The following is a 20,940-nucleotide window of genomic DNA, read 5'->3' as shown; positions in this document are numbered from 1 at the left end:
TCCAGGAAACGGGCGTTTGTCCGTACTGTGCACGGGTTAAAATGTCCCGTTCCTGGTTTCCTCTTTTTGCAATTATTCAAAATATAATAGATGTTTCTCTGAAAAATGGTTAAAGAAATTCATCTGGCAATAGGCAAACTGAATTGTAAGTCAATTAAAGTCCCAATATATAGATTCTTCTATAGAGAAATTTCAAAATGTCAATTTCATTGCTCGGTAGTTTTAGAACTGAGAAATTATGATTACAACTTAATCATGCATTGTATAAAGTAACATAGTTTATCGATTTTCAGACGACAGGCGAAGCAAAAATGTATTCCGTCCACACTTTTGACAAGCGAGTATACGTAGCTCTCGATTTACACGACATTCAAATTGCACGATTTCGGCTTAACACGGTTGAAGAAGAATGAAAGAGTTTCCATTTGCACGGCACTCACATTTCATTTTGACACGATTAGGCCAGATAAATGCAAAGATTACGTTAGTTTCTTTTCTTGTTTTGCGAAATACATATGCAATCTTGTTCGATTAATGAATTTTTATTTGAAAATATGTATATAATTGCTTATTATACAAAGAAATGAATAATACTGTTTCATATTCATGATTTGTTAAATTTATTACGTGTCTATTTCTTTTCAATGTGAATTGTGGACTCGAATTACACAATTTCAATTTACACGGTATTTTCGAGGAACTAATATACCGTGTAAATCGAGAGTTAGGTGTACACATGAATACTCATTTTTCTAATCTTTCTTCTGTATAATTTTGTATTGTTGTTATGGTGGTCTGACAAAATTGCTTTGCATTTCTGTGTTTTTTTTACATTTTACGCTAAAAATAAGTTAAAATACATACCGAATTTTGTTGGCGGATCGTGGACGTCTAGAATATTTGTTTAGATATTTTCGTATCTAGGTAGTTCGTCAATTGGTTAGGTTTGGGTTGCGTTTCCTAAGTAACACATTTTGACATTAGCATTACCAGATGAATCAAAGTGACTCAATTCGAGTTTCTTTTTTCACAAATATTCAGAGGATACATATCCTACCTCTGAGAAATTACTAAATAGATTGACTTTGTATTACAAAATGTCAACTATAAATTAAATTATAATTTCAGTATAGATCATTATAAATAATATTTTTGAAGTTTATCAGAGAACATAAATGACTTGATTTGTCTGTCAGATAGTTCTAGCGTTAATCTACCATAAATTTGAATTAGATTTGTCACTTCCAAATTAGTCATAGACTAAGCTTATTTGCATAAGAAATGAATTTCCCATTGCAACCACATAAAACACCCCCAAAATGATAAATTAGAACCAACAATTTTTCTGCTTGGATACCATATTATATCCGAAATTATAGCAAGTTAAACGAAAAGGATGGATTCATAATCAAAACCCGTAATGTAGCAAGCTATAAGATTAGCCATACGACCAAGTGTAAGCATATGCAAAGGTTATCAGCCGCTAGAGGGTTAATTTGTACGATCACCCGAAGATTTTCGCCAGCCGGCGTGGCGTCTCATTTCCCGATTAAAACCTTGCGAATAGTACAGCGGCCGAGCTCTCGCAGCGTAATTGCGACGCGATTTGTAATACGATCCGAAATTTATGATTTATAATTTAGAAGACGGTAGCGGCGGTGCCTAGAATCCTGAATAATGTGCCGGAAGACGTGGGGTGGCGGCGGCGGGCGTAGGTGCGCGCGAGTTCGGTTACCACGGCTAATTGGGAGAGACGAGAAGACCTTTCGCTTCGCCGCGATAACGTTACAAGTCGGAAAGTAAGTTGGTAACGTGTCTGAGTTTGCTGGCTGCTGGGCGACAACGAGCCTGCTAGCCAGACCAGACCAGACCAGACCAGACCAGGCCGGGGCAGGCCAGACCAGACCAGACCAGACCAGGCCAGCCAGCCGGTTCCCGGGGAAATCGTAAAGTAACTTCGAAGGAATTACGAGGGGACGAAGATTACTTTGCGCGCGGGTTCGCCGCGAATTTCGCCAAGTTCGTCGGCCAATATAACGCATGACGAGACTGGCAAACTAACTTTGAAAAATTCCTTTTCCCGGGGAAATTACTTTCCACGCGGAGGCCGCTTCGCGCCGCGCCGCTCCGCGCTGCGCGCGTGGCGTTGGCGAATATTTTAATTGCGTGTACCTGCATATTCAGCGCCGCCGGCTCCGTGGCCCGGAATATTCGTGACTCGTTTCCAGGGAATTTGCAAGCGGCAAAGGACCGTGGAGAGATCCCGATAACCGGAAGTCTCATTTATTATGTGGCCCGCGCGCCTTTCGCACTCACCGCCCTGGAACGTTATCTGGCCTCGCCCCGCGGAGTTTCTTTCGCCCCGGCTGTTTCGCGATCGCGCAACGAAGGATTATCCGCGCGCTTTTCGCTTGATTAACTCTTCAATATTACACAAGGGCCGGTCGTTCCTGATCGAGGCCGTGAATACTTTTTTTGTTTTTCTTTTCTTTCGTTACTTAACATTAAAACTACCGTACCGCTCAAAATGACTGGTTTCGGATTTTTTATTTCGCAATTGTTGATATCTTAAAAGCACTGAATATTCGAAATGATCTTGGAAATAAATAGTTTTACTTGAATACTACAATGAATGTGTGAAGAAACTAAAAATAATCTGTTGTTACAATTTTTATAGGTATTACATATAAATCATATTAAATACTCGGTAGTCGACCAATTCACAGTAAAACTACGGAACAGTTAAATTGGTTTTTTGAAATTCCTTTATAGAAATCCAAGAATTCATTTATTGAGACTTTAATTGATTTACAATTCAGATTTCGTATTGTTAAATCAATTTCTCTAATAATTCCTCGGAGAAACATCTGTTATCTTTGTAATAATCGCAAAAAGAAGACATCGGGAATGGGTCATTTTGACCCGTCTAGTAGTTTCAGTGTTAACGTTGCATCGAATTCTCGGTTATTTACGACATGCTCGACTATTTGTTAAACTTCCTTTAATAGCTCCATTGTTTTGAGGAATTCAATCAGCTTGTTTCTATTGTTCTGTGTTTTGTTAAGTTGCTGTATTTGATTTGGTACTTTGGCCCTTCTGTGATGAGTTTCCATTTCCGTACACTTTAGTAGTGTTTTATTGTCCATCTTTTGTTATATGTGTCACAGAGTGGACTAGGTTTTTTCGATATTAGGTGTTTGTGTATCAACCTAGTGTGTCCAATTACTGTTCTAAATCATTTTGTTTGGTCTTGTCTGTTTTCTGAGAGTTTCTGCGAGTGTAGGTTTATTTCTTGCGCTGTGAAAGCTGTTCATCGATTATTTCTCAAATCGAGGGGCCCTTCTAAAAATCCATAGTTTTTACGTTTGTTCTCTACGCTATGACGGGGATCGCGTTATAATTAGCATAACGGATTCGAGTTACCATGTATGAGAATTTACGGGTTCTGTGGAATTTAGGTGGTGTCTATAAATTTAAGAATGCGATGGTGTTTCTCTTCGAAATTCTGAGGATAATGGCAACGTTGGTAATTTTATTATTTCCTTAGGGTTTTTCGGAATTAATTTACTGACTGCTTTTGGAATCGTCGAATTCACTGTGGAAGCAGCGAATTTAGATTATGGGACTTGAATCCTTAAGTTTTAATGTAATTTCTCTGGATGCGAAAATAATTTTGAGATTGGAATGAACATTTGTTCAATCAGTTGTAATAAAATATTGATTTTTTTCATTTGATATTTTATTTTAGTTGGTATCCTTTGCGTTGTACTTTATTTGAGAAATAATTTAATTGGATAATATTTGTTTTATTTGAAGTTCTGATATTTGTCATTTGACTTTATCCGGAAAATAACAGTGTTTTTCTATCGTGCGTGGAATTTCCATTTCAAAACCACAAACTTTCGACAATATGTGTCATTAGCGATGTTTAGTTTTACCAATCTTTTAGGTTTTTAGTTACTTTCCTCTCTGCACTTTGTAGCCTTACTTGGTTTGTATTTGACAGTTGTAACGTAACCAACATACCACGTAGAATAAAGTTGATTTTGTTAGCAATCATAATGATTTATACGATGGCAGTACTGTTGACAATCCGCAGAATAAACATAATGAAAAAGAAGAAGCAGTTTCATCGCAAAATCAATAAATTAATAAAAGTAGGTAAATTTTTGTTACATGGTTATATTTTATGATATTGCTCCACAAAAATGGACTTTAAATGGTGCTGTAATGGCATCATGACGAAAATATAAATCACAGAATATTGGCATCGAACGTTCGTTTAGGTCCATTTCAAATCGGAAGTTTAATTTAAAACAAAAACATGAAATTGAATTGCTCGAAAATTTTAGGGAATATAAAGAGCATCCAAGGAAGAGAAAATCAATTTCACGAATATTGCAGATATAAAATAAATGTTTAATTTAGAACTGTAAACGTAAAAATAAAAAACGAAGAGGGAAAAATATTATAAAGGATACTCCTGCTCTAGTCTATATTGCTAATCACCCAAATGTTTCAATGAGTTCTGATAATTTAATGTTAAAAAATGATAACCCACAACATTGATTCAGTCATTGTACTCGATGTAAATAAATTCTTGATATGTTTAAAAACAATATTGTGCAAAATAATTATTTATAGCATATATGGCAGAAACTGTTTTAAAGAAATTAATTCAAGATAGCCTTAAATTTAAGAAAAACTTGTAAGTATATATAATAATTATAACTAATGGACCACATTTGTTAAAAGTTTTCGAATAATGTGGTTTGTTAAGTGTTATGTTGGAAGATATACAAAATTTAGATAGAAATTAAATCATTTAAAAGAAATTTATATAGAAGTTTTAGAAAAACGTGTTCTAACGTTGTAGAATAGGTTGTCGAATAGTCTTATTTTTAAAATACTAGAGATATTTTGCTTTCCTTCAATATACACGGTGTTCCCAGATGGAATTTTGTTTGCGTTAAATCTTGTCAGTTGAAGAGAAACATCCGAGTTATTTGAAAAATTAAATTTAAATACCTTATTCACTGAAAAGAACTTCTCATATTTGCAAGAGCAACTTACGTGAATAACTTCTCTTGCCGAAACACTAGGTCGCCTAGAAAGAGAGGAAAACGTACCATGAATTCATAAAATCTTGTTTTCTAAACATGAAAAGAAAAACTGAATTACGCTGGGTATGAAACTGTAAACTTTATGGCCTATATCTTGAAAGTATAATGTCAAATGTGGAAAGATGGTCGTTTCTTCTTCTTTTTTACTCACGATTTAAATTATGATTACTGCATACAAGAACAAATATGAGAACACACATAAAATGCAGCTAAAGCAAAAATCTTTCAATATTTGAACGACAAGCAAATACAACTATGTATTAATCTAAAAGCCAATTATCTGACAAAGATTTTAAATACCAAATTGTATTCAGAGCAAATAATTTTAAATATTGTATTATATTATTATTTGAAGTAATCAAATATTTAGAAAATAAATCATTTATTTAATGAATACAGTTTTGAAATTAATTTTTGTAAATATCTTTGTTTTAACATAAACTTATTTATCATTTTGTTTGGAGTAATTATTCGTCGGTTTTATTTATTATTTTTATTTCAAATAAGATGTATTCAATTTTATTTGAGGGTACGCCATGAGATAGTAAACATAGTAAGGCAGTAAATAATAAGGCTCCCTTGGCAGAACCAACTATGTTAGGACTTTCCTTCATAGAATGTCTTCTACCGTTCCAAACATTTTCAAAACTATAGGTATAAAAATGAAACTAGCTTTGAAGGGAGCTTCGTTATAGAACCCTGGGCTAAGTGTCAATTCTCCACTGTTATAATGCCCTTCGTTGACCACCAGTCTCAAACCTCTTTATAGCCTCTCTGAGTTTACTGCCCCACTATATCGTTATGTGTACTTGAAAGTAACAATATAGTAAGTCAGTAAAACCACTGAGTCCATGAATGGAAACCTGGTTTAATGGTCAGGTCTCAGAAACTTCAATGATCTTCAATTGAATAATTTTCAAAAGTGTTCAGCAAGGATAATTAAGCCAGTAACGAAGGTTGTATTCCGGAACACTGAGCAAAATGTTAACCCTTTGCGGTGGTATTAATTTTATAAACGAATGAGTTGTATGGCATGTTTTTAAATTCTAGACAGATTTCATACACTAATAGATCTTTATTTTTCATAAATGATTTTAATAATAAATATTTCAGTTCATTCATTCTTATTTATAGTTTATAATTTTATATTTTCATTAGTTTCATTTAAACGATTAGAAAAGTGGAAGTGTTCTGTTGGACATAATTCGCTTTTCAATGGCAAAGGGGTATTATTTCAGTGTCGTAATACCCATTGTTGGCCACCGAAACCAAACTCATCCACAGCTCTTTTATGGTTGCAGTTTACTACCTCATTATCTTGTTAATTGCAAATATATTCTAAGTAAATACATGATACAGATAATATATATTCGGTGGGCGGAGTTGTAAAATTAACCCCAGAGGAGCGGTACCAATGAGGCAAGATCTAGCAACACCTTATCTTACGTTTAGTCTATGCTCTAGACTGTGTATAGTGTTTAATTTTAGGAGCATTAAAATTAAAAGTAAAAAAGTGATGAAAAATTAATGGAATTCGAATTTGAATTCAGACGTTTTTTATGATCTTGCACCAGTCCCATGATTTAATTTCTTTAAAGAGAGTTCTTTTGAAGCGAAACTATTGAACAAGACGACAAGTTAATCATTTCATAAGTAATGTTGTTTCTTATCTGTCGACGATTAAAAAAAAATAAGCATGAATCTTTTACACTAACAGTTAGCATAAAAATGACAAATAAACAAGATTATGGGTAACTATAAAAAGAAACAGAATGGTTCCCAATAATTCACATGTTTGCCATATTTCATTACAATCAACAAAGTGCGATTCAGATCAAATCCCTTATAGACGTGTAAACTTTTCAGTAATTGGAGAAGGCTATTTATGAATTATAGAATATTTATGTAAGTTTCTCAAAATCTTAGAATAATTCCGACCGAGATGGATCGATCTCATTAAAATTGTTAAATATTTTCAATGTTTTTTTGTTAATACTGAATTTTCTACAGAGATCTATTTAACTATTCTTCTTACATAAGTACAATTATTTTCATAAATTTATATTATTTTTGTTAGATATCGACAAATAAGTTCTTTTTGAAAAACTGGGCCATCTCTCCCCGACTTACCCTATTCTAATTTTTACTCGATAAACGCAAATATTGGACCAGACAATAATTAAATTCCATAGAACATTTAGCTACTTTACAAAACATAATTGGAGTTTCGTGGTCACGCTGTCCATAAATAAAACGGAAAATGTTTCGAATGGTATCTCTCGTAGTTGTTGAATTCCTACAATTCTTTCGGTCAGGAATAGCGAACATCCGAGGCGATGGGTGGGGTGGCGTTATCGGAAATCGAGCGAAATTATTTGCCAGGAAAGTCTGCAGGCAGATGTAGCGAAAGTTAGGCGAGGAACCATTTCTATCCCCATTTCTGAGGCCGACTCGTATCTCCAGGGGATCATAATTCCCGCGATATCTCGGATCGTTGTCGCTCGGCTCGGGCACACACCGACACGTTACAAACTTACTTCTCGACTTGAAACGTTATCGCGGGGACTGGGGAGGCCTCTTCGTTCTACTCGATGCGACTTCCGGGGCGAAACTTGTGCACGCGCAACTCATCTGCGGCACCCTACGCGCAGGAATTATTCGGTTAGGGGATTCTAATTGCGGTAGAGAAAGAACGATGGCCCTGTGATCCGTGAACGTTATCGTGCCCTAGGGCCATTCAGACTGGTATCTTGGGAAGAAACAGTCCTCAAACGATTCTAACACCTAAATTGGTCGGAACCGTGGGGTAACGTGGAACTGGGTCATACAACTAGGGAAATATGTTTTATGAGAGAATAAAGCCTGTATATCGTCAGACACGAAACAATATTTCAGGGTTATTATTATTTTCCTTTGAAAGTATAGTCGTTCGAAAATTTCTTTTGTTTTATTAATTTATAACGGATGGATAATATTTTATATTTTAGCTTATGCTATTAGAATGGTATATAATTCAATTTGATCTATCATCTTTTCTGACATCTCTGGAAATGCCATAATCTTTAGTCTTTCAGACTAAGCATTACGAGGAAAACGTTCATGAACTATTGCAAGAAAGTACTTGACATACTAAGTAATTATCTGGATGAATTATTAACATGTAGTAAACTTACTCTGCATAAAGTAGGTGCTAAAGGATACTGAAAGAAACTGAAATGTAGTTGAACGATCTGTTAAATTCTGTTGATTTATTAACGTGTCCAGGATCAGTGTTTGTTTCAGTAATAATATTCATAGTGACAATGTTTTCTTCAATGGAACAAATTGTTTTCATAAAATGCAAGTACGGTTGAAGAGTAATATGTTAAAACGTTCATAAAACTTTAGTAAGTTCAGTTTTTATGATTTAAAATTAAATTGTTGTGTGTAGATCCAACATATTAGATATTTCGGGCTTTCAAGAACTTATCTTTCTGTGGAGGTTTTCTCGAGAGTATTCATGATAGATATACGGAGTTATTTGAGACATGTCGAGTGGTTCGTAAAGTGGTATCAGTAAGGATGTAAATGTATTATTCGCTACTCGTGACAGAACCGTAACTTCCATTCTCCTGAGGTATCGAAGTCCTGAATGTGCTAGTGTTAAAAAAATATTCATCCCTGGTCTCTTAACTATTAATATTAAAATGTATTACTGCATGTGATCTTAGACAATGATTTTTATACGATAAATTTTCTATTATATATTACTTTTATTACAAGGAAGCGTTTCTGTTCCGTCGCGGAACAAGGGGCCCTTTCAGACACCAAGGACCACGGCACGTCGATACACGGGTCTGGTTTATGACACGGGCGAAAATACGGTCGAGCGTTCGGGACAGTTAATCCGGGGCCCGGCCTCGGCCTTTGTGCAGGTCAGCCTCGCATTTTCTGTTCCGTACAAAAATCGCTTCTGTCATAAACTAGATGAATTCTCGCGCAGCGGCGAGGATTACCCGCCGCCATGGGTGTGTGCCCGTACTTAGGTAGACACGTGTACATGGGCCCACATAAAGGGTTTTCTTTCGCAGTTTCACCGAACGTACGCGCAACAGCGAGGACTACCTGCGGACAAGGGTGCGTACTCGTATCGGGGTACACCCTTGCACGTGCGTCAACTAGAGGAATTTTCCCGCTGTTGCGAAATTCATTTTTTCTCCAAAACTTCGTTGATCTGTTGTTCCCACTCTGTCAGCATCCCTTTCCAAACATCCGAAGGAGGAGTAAAGAGTTGACTGGTGGGTGCAAGAGCTCCGACGAAGAACAGTCGCATATCACATTCGAAAAAGAACAGTCGCAGAACACATCGTAACAAGACACTCGCAACAACATGCTCGCTCGAAAGACTCGTTTACAATTCTCGCGACAAACACTCAAAATCACACTCGAATAATCATTCCGGATTCGAAGACTTGTTTACAAAAATCTCGTACCGAACACAAACGTAACGCGAAGACGCGATCACTGCTCCACCAACGGATCCAGGTGCCCAAGATTAATTTGGCGGGCGTCACACGTGCGGTTAACGTAAAATCGCGAAAACATGCGAGTCGCGACCAAGCGTCGACCCGTCGATCGTAACAATTTCTGAATTTGAGGAAAAATTGGACAGTGTCGTTACATGTATAGGATATTCTGTGATTCATGGTCTATTTGAGAATCTTTTTAATTTGAAGTCTCGTTTTCGAAAAAATACAGTTTGAACAAGCTTTAGCAGTAGTTAACTCAATCAGCACGAAATAAACCATGAAGTAATTCGTTTGTTTTGTTTTTAAGAAATCTGTATAGTGTCTATAATAATAAATTGCCAGTTAGAAGGAATAAAACTTGCATAATGTTTATGCTTGACAAATTTTTCTGTATTTATTTCAATTTTTACTCAAGTTATTTGCATTATTTTCATTATTGAAATCAATTTTTCATTGAATATTAATAAGTATTGTCAAATACGTTTAAATCAACCTTTTAAAATAAACAGCTTTCTTTCTACAATATGAATGTTTCAGAGAAAAATCCATATTAATGAGTTTGAAGATTCATTGTTATTTAACGTAAATACACCAAGCCATTCTTCCAATAATTCATTAAATGTCAGCTCTTCATAAACTGCTTTAACGATTTCCTGTACCTTAATGTTCAGCAGTGGTTTTTCATGAATAAAGCGAGTATCATTTTCCACCGTATGCCGATTGCGCTTGGTCGTTTAATTAATAGCTTTTCTATCATGCAAACTTCGAAAATATTTGTAACAGCTCCGTACAAATACTCGATTGTTCTCTTCAAGAAACATGTGCAAATAGATTCTATGTATGTGTATTTTATCAACATATTACATATAATTAAGTTAACCGCACAGCAAATTTTCAGAATGCAAATATAAATTTTAAAAGACAATGAAAACAAAATAGTTATCGATTGTGGTATTCATAATATTAAACATGTTTTTTAAACATCTATATTTATATTTATATTTCAAAAAATTATTTTTATTCCTCTTAAAATTTATTATTTATAGTTTATCTAGGAAACTTTCGAGATGTTATATTTACATCGCTAATGACAACATGTATAAAACGACACGAAATAAATGTCGAAGATTCATTTGTAGAATACACTTTAAAAAAGAATGTGATGCTTTATACGTATAGCGTACAGTTCAATTAGGAGTAAATAACAATTATTTATTTCTTTGCATACATATTTTCATTTCTTCTTTATTCTATTTTACTGTAGATTTTTAACAATTTGCCCTTATCGTAATAACATGCAATCTGTATACATAGACTAATTTTGAGTTACAGATTATGAAAATCCTAATCTCACACTATAGGTCACAGAGGTCTCCGCGGCGGCCGTTAAATCATCTACCGCCTGAAAGATAACCCTCTAGCGCCTAAACTATAAAAAACGCACTACTGCTCGCACGACAATTAAACTCTATCCATCAACTGATTACTTCAGCAAAAAACAAACATCAGTTTTTTTCCAAATGAGGTTTATATATCGTTTTCTACGGTTTTGTCTACAGACAGACATGGGAATTGCCCAGATAAAACATACAAAGAGTATTTAAATAGATTTCACACCCGTCTTCGCTCAAGGCGGACATGAGAGGATTAACTATGTAATCGTCGATTTATCGATACTCTCACAAAGTCCACACAAAATTGGACACCCGCTCGCAATTTTCACCTGGTGCATCTCCATCTTTTCTCACGACACAATGTTTCCGTTCCCCAGTGCCGTCACAATAAATTAATTTGCTCGCCACCGTGTCTATCCGACACTCTCGGAACATTCGCGGCCCACACCCCGTGAACGGCCGCACGCAGCATCGGCGGAAGGGACAGCGAACGCGCTTAAAATTGATGGTTAATTCAAAACCACCGCAGGGCTGCGACTGAATTTGACCGAGGCAAATAACAGGGGGGACCAGGTTGATTCGCGGCCTGCAGCTGTAAACACGAATAATGGAGAATACCGATTGGTAAATTGTGTGCTCCGGGTCGTCGGGGCTGGTTGCGAGCGCGAGCGACCCGCTCTGTCCCCAACCCACCCGCTTAGCCAACGCTCAACGTGTTTCTCTGCGTTTCTGTCCTCTCCCTTTTTTCCTTTGCTGTTCCCCTTTCAACGTCAGCTACATTTTTCTCTCTTTCTCTTTCTCTCAACAATTTGTCAACTATCCCCCAGGTTTTCCACGCAGAATAGTCCCAAATACTAGGTCCATGTAAAGGCGAGTTTCGAACAACCGATCGCGGAAGAGGGTTTCCCTGCGACGCTCCCTTCGCAGAGATGTCCTACCCCGGGCCTCTCATCGATATGGAAAAGGTTGTTTCCGGGTGACCGATAAGCGCCCCGTTAAAAGCTCTCAGAGATATTTATAAAGTATCCCGCGGCATCTTTTTCCGCTCGTCGCGGTATCGAGTGGTCGATCGATTCCTGTATTTCATGAATAATTTAACAGTTCCTGCATTGTGCACCCGGGCATCATTGTTAACCGCGCGACAGAAAAAGCTCCAGGCGAAGCGCCTTCTCGATGACTTCCGTAATCCGTGGAGGTGGAACGTTAATTGATCTTAACTTTGGTATCGGTATACTTTTTTTTATTATTTTTTGTGTCTGGTGGACACATTTTCAAACTGCTTTGAATGAAATATAAAATATAAAGTATATTATAAGCTAAGTATCATACATAGAAGCTTTTAACACATTGTTGATCGGTCACGAGTTAACTCGTGTTTGGACCTGCATTAGCCATTTCAACTTTTGAAACGCAAAGCAATGTAAAATATTGCAGAAGCAAAATATTCAAAATTATATAAAATATATATCCAAAGTTTCATTTGAACTCATTATGTATAAATAAAGTATATTAAACTCTATTTAGATTGTTTCACTTTCATATTTAATTATGGAATAATAAGTGATGATATGAGAACTTCTGCGTGGAATTGTCGGTCAAAAATATGTTAAAATTATGTAAAAAGCTACATTATATTCTATAGGTTACTGCTTATTATTTTGTCTAATGTACTTCCTTTGTTTTATCTGCTAAACTATCTGATCAACATTTTAAACACAATTATAGAAAAATTCGTTCGTTTCATTGTAACAAATTAGTATAGGTTGATGATGATACAAAAATTGATGTAAAGTAAGCTGTACAGCTAAAAGGTTTTCTAGTTAAAATACTGTAGTATGCAAGCACTTTCTTACAATTTTACGATTACTCAAGAATACTCTTCATGAAAACAATTATTATACTGCAGATTTCATAAAAGTTCGTATCTTTAACTTTAGAAAATTTTTAGAAGAATTCCTGTCGACAATCTCTGAAAGTTTGGGTACGCGGTACTTACAGAAGAAAACATTTCGTTTTTCATTTATTATGAAAATTACAACAATAAAAATAAATGAGTTCTTAAAAAAAACTATTTCGTTAAATATTTATTTCTGCCGTTAAAGCGTGAAATATATTTGACGTCGAACATTTATAAGTATAAATTTTAAGCTATTAATTTTAACTTCTTTAAAAAAGCGCAGAAAAATCTGCATAAAGTACTTACTGAATATTAGAAACGTGTATTGAATATTCATATTTTTATCCTCTTTACCTCTCTATTCCCTGATAACTATTCATTGAAACCGAATAAATTATAACCAACTCAAAATATAAATCATTTCTGTCCATCTCGAAAAAATTCGTCCTTGATTGCAATGAATATTAGAAAAGGTGTCCCATTTGAAAGTATAAATATAATTTTTCCCGGAATTATCCGTTATTGTAAAAATTTCTCAAATGAAATTTTTTTTATTTCAGTACCTTTTTGAAGTAGATAAGTAAACTGATTTATTGTACAAAATAACCTGTTGCATTAATTGATACAATAAATATTACATGAATATACTTACAAAAATAGTAGTTGCCTTCATGTTTTCTACGTGATGAAATTATTGTCTTCTTAAAACGGAAAAATTTGGTTTTGAAACATTTCTTAACTCCTTCTCTTATAATATTGAGTCAGACTCGTGATTGAAATTGTTAGCTGAATTGAACAAAAATTATTTTTCATATAAGTGAAATATTACTTATCCATTATCGATCTTTAAACTTTAGAGTAAACATAGGTACAGAATAAGCATGAAATTCTTATCTTTTTTCACTAAATTATCAATGATAAAATAGTTTTATCAAGTACAGTTGTGAAAGAGATCATAGGATAACACAGTGTACAGTTATAGATTAAAATGCGAAACTATGTACAGTTCAACGTTCATACAAAATTCCTAACTTTAAACCATCTTTTGTTGCAGATATATGGAAAATGCTAAAAGATTATCAAAAGCATACAGAGATCGTCCAACGAGTCCACTAGATACAGCAGTCTGGTGGTCAGAATACATCGGTCGAGGAAATGGCTTGCCTTACATAAAGAGCGATGCGTCGCAACTGCCGTGGTATGTTCGTAATCTCGTCGACGTAATCGCTGTTTTAATCATCATCGCGTTGGTTACGATCTACGCCATCTACAAACTAACCAAGTATCTTCTAAACCGCGGGAAGAAGGTGAAAGTCAACGAGAAAGACACAGCGTCGAAGAAGAGGAATTGATAAACGATGATGTTAGAATTATTCTTGAGCGATTATTTTCTCGAGACATTGGAACGAGGTGTGCTAAAGACAAAGGCTACTGCTCAATACGTGTTACCACACTGTAACACGCTAAAATATTTTGGAAATCGCTGACACTCTAATTTTCACATTAATTTCAATCATCAAATATTCATCAATCAAATTATGGAACTGATTATCAAAATTTATAGCATCAAAAGCTTCAACACTAGGATTATTGACATGTTTTCGGCCAAAAGAAAATCGTTGGGATGATTTAATAATTTGCCACTGGCTAAAGAAATCGGAGTTCCGTAAACTTTGCTATCGCAAGAAACACGAGGGGACATTGGATTTGATGTTTGTACAGTGCTTCGTCGAAACGAGTGGCACGAACGTGTTCGAACTGTTTCGCGAATCATTAAGCAGGAGCGCCGATGAAAAGTAGGGACTTTATTCGACCATTCACAGATGCGCCATCGATTTTTACTTTACAGCGAGATTTCACGAAGATCCTGCGCTGACAATAGCCAATCAAGGATAGATTTTATTTGACTGTTTGGCGAGCGGAAACTTTGTCGCGATTTCAGGTAGAAAACGCCGCGGCACTGATAAATTATTGGGTACATAAATAGGGTCTGTTCAACTTAATACATCAACATTTAAATAAATAATGCCACATTTCCATTCAACATTTTATTTAATCAACGATACAGTGAAATTCCGATTATCCAATATTTAATTATCCAAAATGTTCGATAAACTGGCATACTTGTTCCGACCGTTTTTAATTGTAGCGAGTAATAACTAATACAAACAAAGATACGTATATTTTTTCACTTTCTTCGAAATGAATTTTTCAAGAAATACTAAAATATTACGAGGCATGGCCACTGCTTAACACTAGAACTATTGCACTCGTTAAAATGATGGGTTTCAGTTTTTCTATTTCGCAATTATTGATAACTTAAACATCTTAAACATCCGAAATGATTTTGAAAAGACATTGTTCCAGTTGAATACTATAATGATTATATAAAGAAATCGAAAAAAATCTGTTATTACAATTTTTATAAGAATTACATATTAACACGTTGAATGCCATGGGGGTCATCGCTCACCCCTGCATAAATTCAATTACTGTAATTTCCGCAATTAAACGATGATTATTTGAAAACAACCCTATATTGTAAATAACGCTACCGAATGCAATGATATTCAGCAATAATAGCAACACAATTCAATTAAATAATTTAATATTCTATTTTTTTTTCATTTCGCATGTTTTGCATCTTAAAATCGTGCGGTATTCAACGTGATAATCATATTAAACAGTTTGGTGTTTCTGCTAAATTCGGTGTTTCTGTTAGATCGGTGTAGATCTGCTAAAAAAATGAACCGCAAAATTAACCTGGTACTTCTGTTGCACGCAACAATTTTCTGTTATTCCTTACTCTATTACGATATATTTCCGGAGCTAAAGAATAATTTCTTCCTGCTTCGTCAATAGCACGACACATGTTTCGAATATTACGATATCGAACCATCGTATCTTAATATCAACAAGATACCAGGAGCCTGATCATTACTGCGGTGTTTACATGCCATGGCAATCCATCCCCTACTACCTATTTACCGTGGAAACATGTGAATATAAACGCATTGCAACAGTAAAATTATTCTGGAAGTTAAATACAATTTTAATATCGCTTTTTAGGAGAATAGTTGACTTGAGACCCATGGTTCGTTTGAGACTTTTGTTTCTCATGACGAGTAACATCCGATGCAATAAAAAAGAATTGTCGACCTTTTGACCTTGATTTTCAAGGTCAAGGTTAGTTTTGCGGTACATTTTGTTCACAGATCTTCACCGATCCAGAGGTATAGCAACCTGCTATGGCAACATATAATTTTTATACACCCTATAAAGTTCGTTGCTTTCGTCCTGAGTCTCGCTGTATCAGCTAAGCGGGCAGGGGCAAGGGGAATCGGTCACGCGATCCACCTAGGTCCTTCCAGGAAACACAGTAGCGATCAGAGAATTCATCGGTATCAGTTAACACTGAACAGTGTTCGCTCGGGTGGTGGTACATCAAAGGATACTGTTCGCAAGCTCGAAACGTGTCTGGACGTGTGTACAATATTTAGTACCGAACGAACAAGTCACCAACTGCTTTCGATCAGCTAGCCAGCTCTAGTGTGAACGCGATACTATTTGTATCGGCGAATAATTTCCGAGCAGTTCGCGTACCTGTTCGAGTAGTAGTTTTCATCAGTGTGGTCAAAGTCTTAGGTAATAGGTAGACGCAACTGTTTGCAACGTTTTATATATACCTACTACATTAATATATTGTATCTTTATTAGTGAACTGCGCTATTATGTTATTCATGATCATTTCTAACCTTCATCGGCCCCTTAATCAGTTAACTGCGTTTTCTTCTTCGCTTTGCTTTAGTTTTTCGTCAGAATGTATTAGAGGTACTTTTTCACTGAGTTTGACGAATATATACTTCATTGCTTGACTTTATTCCGTGCACGATGAGAGATCTTTGAAACTAAATTCCATAGTTAACTGGTTAAAAAGAATCACAGTAAAAATTGATCTTGGGGCCTGATCAAGGTTAAAACTTATTTTCTTTGTTATTATTCACTAGCACAGTCCAATCACTCGGTACCGTATATGCCGTAAAAATGCCGGATAATAAAAATTTTGCTGTATTTAACACATTGACTGTCACAAGTAACTAAATAATAGTGTAACTCAAGAACTACGATACCAAACCATTAATAACCAATTCCAATACAATCTACCTCTGTTACGAAAGAATAACTAACGTTATACAGAACGCTCAAAACTCTCGGTTAATGCATTAACTCCAACAAACAACATATTCGCGCAGATAGACACACGTAAACTAAGAAGCCTCTTCCCAGAAACAATGCCTCGCTATATACTTCTAGTGGAACCTTCTATATACGCTAGTGGAACCTTTCTATACATCGACCGAATAAGCCATGGCCATCGGTTCTGGATTCGCGTCCTCGATTACAGAAGTCGAAGTCGGGGTAATTTTCGTGAGCGTTGTTCCCATTTGCATGCTCAGGAAATTCGCTGGCGCGGCGAAAAGACGAGATGAAAGACAGACAACGATGGCAAAAAGAAAACAGGAAGTGAAGAAGAAGGCTAGGAAGTCGAAAGAGAGCGACCGAGGTAGCGCGAGGGAGACAGGGAACCAGCTTTGTGAGCATTACCCGGTATTTCCCAGGTGGCCAAGTCGCCGACTGTGTCAACTGGCTTCTGCTCGTAACAACGGCGAAGGGAACAACAGGGATGTCGAGGACGGGCTTTGGGTGCGACGAGGTGGTCGCATCGTCGGTCGTAGCTGCCATCGCATCGTGTCGCGTCGCGGGGGTAGCGGTGCCTACCGAGTGCAGTCGAGTCGAGTCGGTGTACTCGAATGCACTCGAAGACACGAGCACCAGACTTAAAGAAGAAGGAGGAGACGTCTGCGACGGCAGCAAAGACGGATCGCGTCTAGCGTCGGCGCATTAAACGCGGCCGGATGTTGCCGTTGGTTTTCCCGACCGGCCTCTTTCGTCGACGCAACGTTTGCGAGAACCTGGCGGCCGGCTCGTAAAGATACACGAGGTAGACGATAAACGAGAAATTCACAACGGAACGACGCGCCGCGCCGCGCCGCGATTCTCCCCTGCCCGAGATAAGCTGCTCTCCTGACTGTCATTGTTGTCTGGGTGCGCACCGCTATCGTCGGATCGTCTGTTACCGGGCTGTCTTCGGTGACGCTGATCGCGTACCCGTCATTATCGTGCTCGATAATTGTCTACTTATGTCCGGGTGAAGGCCGGTCGACACTCGCGATTGCGAGACCGTATTGGTTAACGGAAGAATGACTCGAGATTCACATTTTAATGACCGCTGGATCTGTAGTGAAACGAGATACGCCTGGTGATTTTTCGTATGAGTTTATAGTGGAAGCGAGTTTAACACTAGATTTACGTATATGCATTGTACAATTTATTCAACTGTTTCTAGAAAAGTTGATGTTCGTTCGCTCAGGCCTTGAGAATTGTAGGTTTAAAAGTAGACGATTAGGATACGTATTCTAATAACTGTATGAATCAAAATTCATATGAACATTCATTGAATAATATTTGTAAAATTCAGTGTGCGTTAAATTGACGCGTTCCATAAATTTAGTGTTAAATAAATATTTAGAAGTCTGGTTTCTAGTGTAAATATAAATGGTATTATTTCTTGAACTATTCGTTATTTAAACAATGTCTGAAATCTGATTTTTTCTAGTTTGAGGAGACAGGAATTTGGTATACTTTGTTTGTCTCTATCTGGACGTATGTAGGAAATATGAAAGGCATTACTATTTTTTTTAACTATAATTTTGACATTTTTCCTTTTCGCGACAGTCGGCGTGGCAGGTCATTCTTTATAAGAAATATTAACCGCTTGCCTTATACATTCTATCTAAATCGTGATCGACCTAACTACTTTGTTATTATCAATTTATTGAAAATTAGAAAAAAATTCTAGACACATACTATGCCAACGTTTGCTCTAAACTATAATCATTGATAACAGAAGAAGAATATTTCATTTGAATTCAAACCAATTGAAAAATATTTATATTTACTAAATTCTATTTGAAATCTTCGCTACGAGTCTAAGACGATATTATAGGGCAAGAGGTTAACCCATCTGCGCTGAAAATCCATGGAAACAGAAAAAAATTGTGTTTATGACATTTTCTAAATTGCGAATAGTTCTGTAAGTAATTGCATTTATAGATTTACATTAGGACCTGTATAGTTATTTGGAACGTTGTATATGTTTCACTAATGAATTCTGTTATTTTTTTTTAGAGTACTGTATGTAATAGTACATGTATAGGTGATCTTAATTGGATTGCACTCAAAAACGTCTGACTACGTTCTTGCTTAGTAATATCCAGTTTCCAAAATTATACTGATATGTCCACAGTTATTAAAATGTTAATGTTTTTCTAAGTGAATGTCAACATATTTTTCATTTAATCATTCTCGCGGCTCTTTGTTCGATTGTACTCGAAACACCACGAAAACGAAACACCTGGCGGTTTTAGAAAGGTTTAATTCTTATTGTATAAATGACTATAACAAGTTAAAGGAATGTAAGAGTTTTTTTTAGTACCTATATATCGTAAACTATCGTCCATACTTATATTTGTGTCCAAGTTTACGTACTCGATATTAATCAGTGATCATCCTATAGGAATTTTGTATTTGAAAATTTCATATATATTTTACATTCTATATCGTTTCTAATATCTTTATTCGTATTCATATACATATAGATTAATTGTGAATGGTTTTTGTGTACTTTTAATGTTGTGTTTGTATGAAGACAATTTTGGTAGAGGCCAAGTAATACGCTCAATGACAATAAGTTTATAACTACTTATTAAATATTACTTGTAATCAGTATACATGTATCCGAGATAAAAAGTTAGTAGATTATTATGAAATGTATTTTACATAAATATACTTTTGGTCGAATTGAATGTTGGACACCATTGGAATAAAATTGTATTTGAATAACAATGACAAATAAATAATCAATCATTATTTGGTTATTTGTTATTCAAGTGATTAGTTGTTTCTATAATTCGCTATTCATGTGGAAAACCTTTATTCGTTATTTACTATTCGTTTCTTATGTTATTATATGGAACATTAGCCAAAAGTTATTCAGAATGAGGATCAAAAATTATGAATGAATTAAATTTATTTATTATCTGCGAATGACGAATATATTAATTATCCTTTATTCTTAAATAATAATTAAGTTGAATTTATTTGTTATTTTAGAAAACTAAAAACTATTGGTTAATACTGGTCAAAGTATAATGTAGCTACATCAAAATTGTAATAGATAATAAGAAATGTTACAAAATTGAAACATTTTCCTAACGTACGTATTGGGTAAATACAAGAAAAAATGTCACTGAAATCTCTTTGTTTTCTTCCGTTGTCATAATATTTATTTATTCATAACAGCATATGCAACCAGACTCCAGGATTAATAAAAGAAAAACATTCTTTCGTAACAGTTTTTGGACTATCTTGATGCAGGTATGTATTAATTCTATGAAATATTTCTAAAATAATATTTTTTATTATTATTTGTGAAATAGCAATTCTAAATAATACTCACTGTACGTTTTGACACTTCAACAGTTTGAATGATTGATATCGTCTATACGCAAAACTGCGCACATTCCATTCAAACACATGCCACCATTTATAAGTCCTATTGGTTGATATTTTAACAACACTTGACAGATGATTTCAAAATTGAATAAAAATCACGGATATTATAGTTTAAGAGCGTATTCTAGTGTAACGGGCGTTTTTTATTCTTCTTCGCAAATTATTTATGAAAATTCGATAAATATTGCTAGCGTAAGCTTTATTCCATAATATTTACACATTATTGAATAATATTTAAAAATGGCTGTCATAGCGTACGTCAAAGTTGGGTACGAAAAAAAAGTAAGTTGTTAGTTGCCATGATTTAAGATGTTCCGATTATTTTAAACAAAAATTCTTTTGTTTTTTCATCTTTAAATAACTGTAGAAATCAGAGAAAAATA

The 20,940-nt window shown here is 35.4% G+C and overlaps 1 protein-coding gene across 2 annotated transcripts in view; it reads left to right on the top strand.

The window, feature by feature from the left end:
- LOC116431335 (UDP-glycosyltransferase UGT5) overlaps window positions 1–20,297 on the top strand; it is an 84,010-nt gene extending 63,713 nt beyond the window's left edge. For both annotated transcript variants that reach the window (XM_076371104.1, XM_031986599.2), the window contains exon 3: window positions 13,977–20,297. In XM_076371104.1, the coding sequence (XP_076227219.1) occupies window positions 13,977–14,274 (298 nt within the window). In that variant the 3' untranslated portion in view covers window positions 14,275–20,297. The remainder of the gene's footprint in view (window positions 1–13,976) is intronic.
- Window positions 20,298–20,940: the final 643 nt, after the last annotated feature.

Source organism: Nomia melanderi, chromosome 9 (assembly GCF_051020985.1).
Source record: "Nomia melanderi isolate GNS246 chromosome 9, iyNomMela1, whole genome shotgun sequence".
In the NCBI taxonomy this organism is placed as follows: Eukaryota; Metazoa; Arthropoda; class Insecta; order Hymenoptera; family Halictidae; genus Nomia; species Nomia melanderi.
This window is presented reverse-complemented; position numbering and strand designations above follow the sequence as displayed.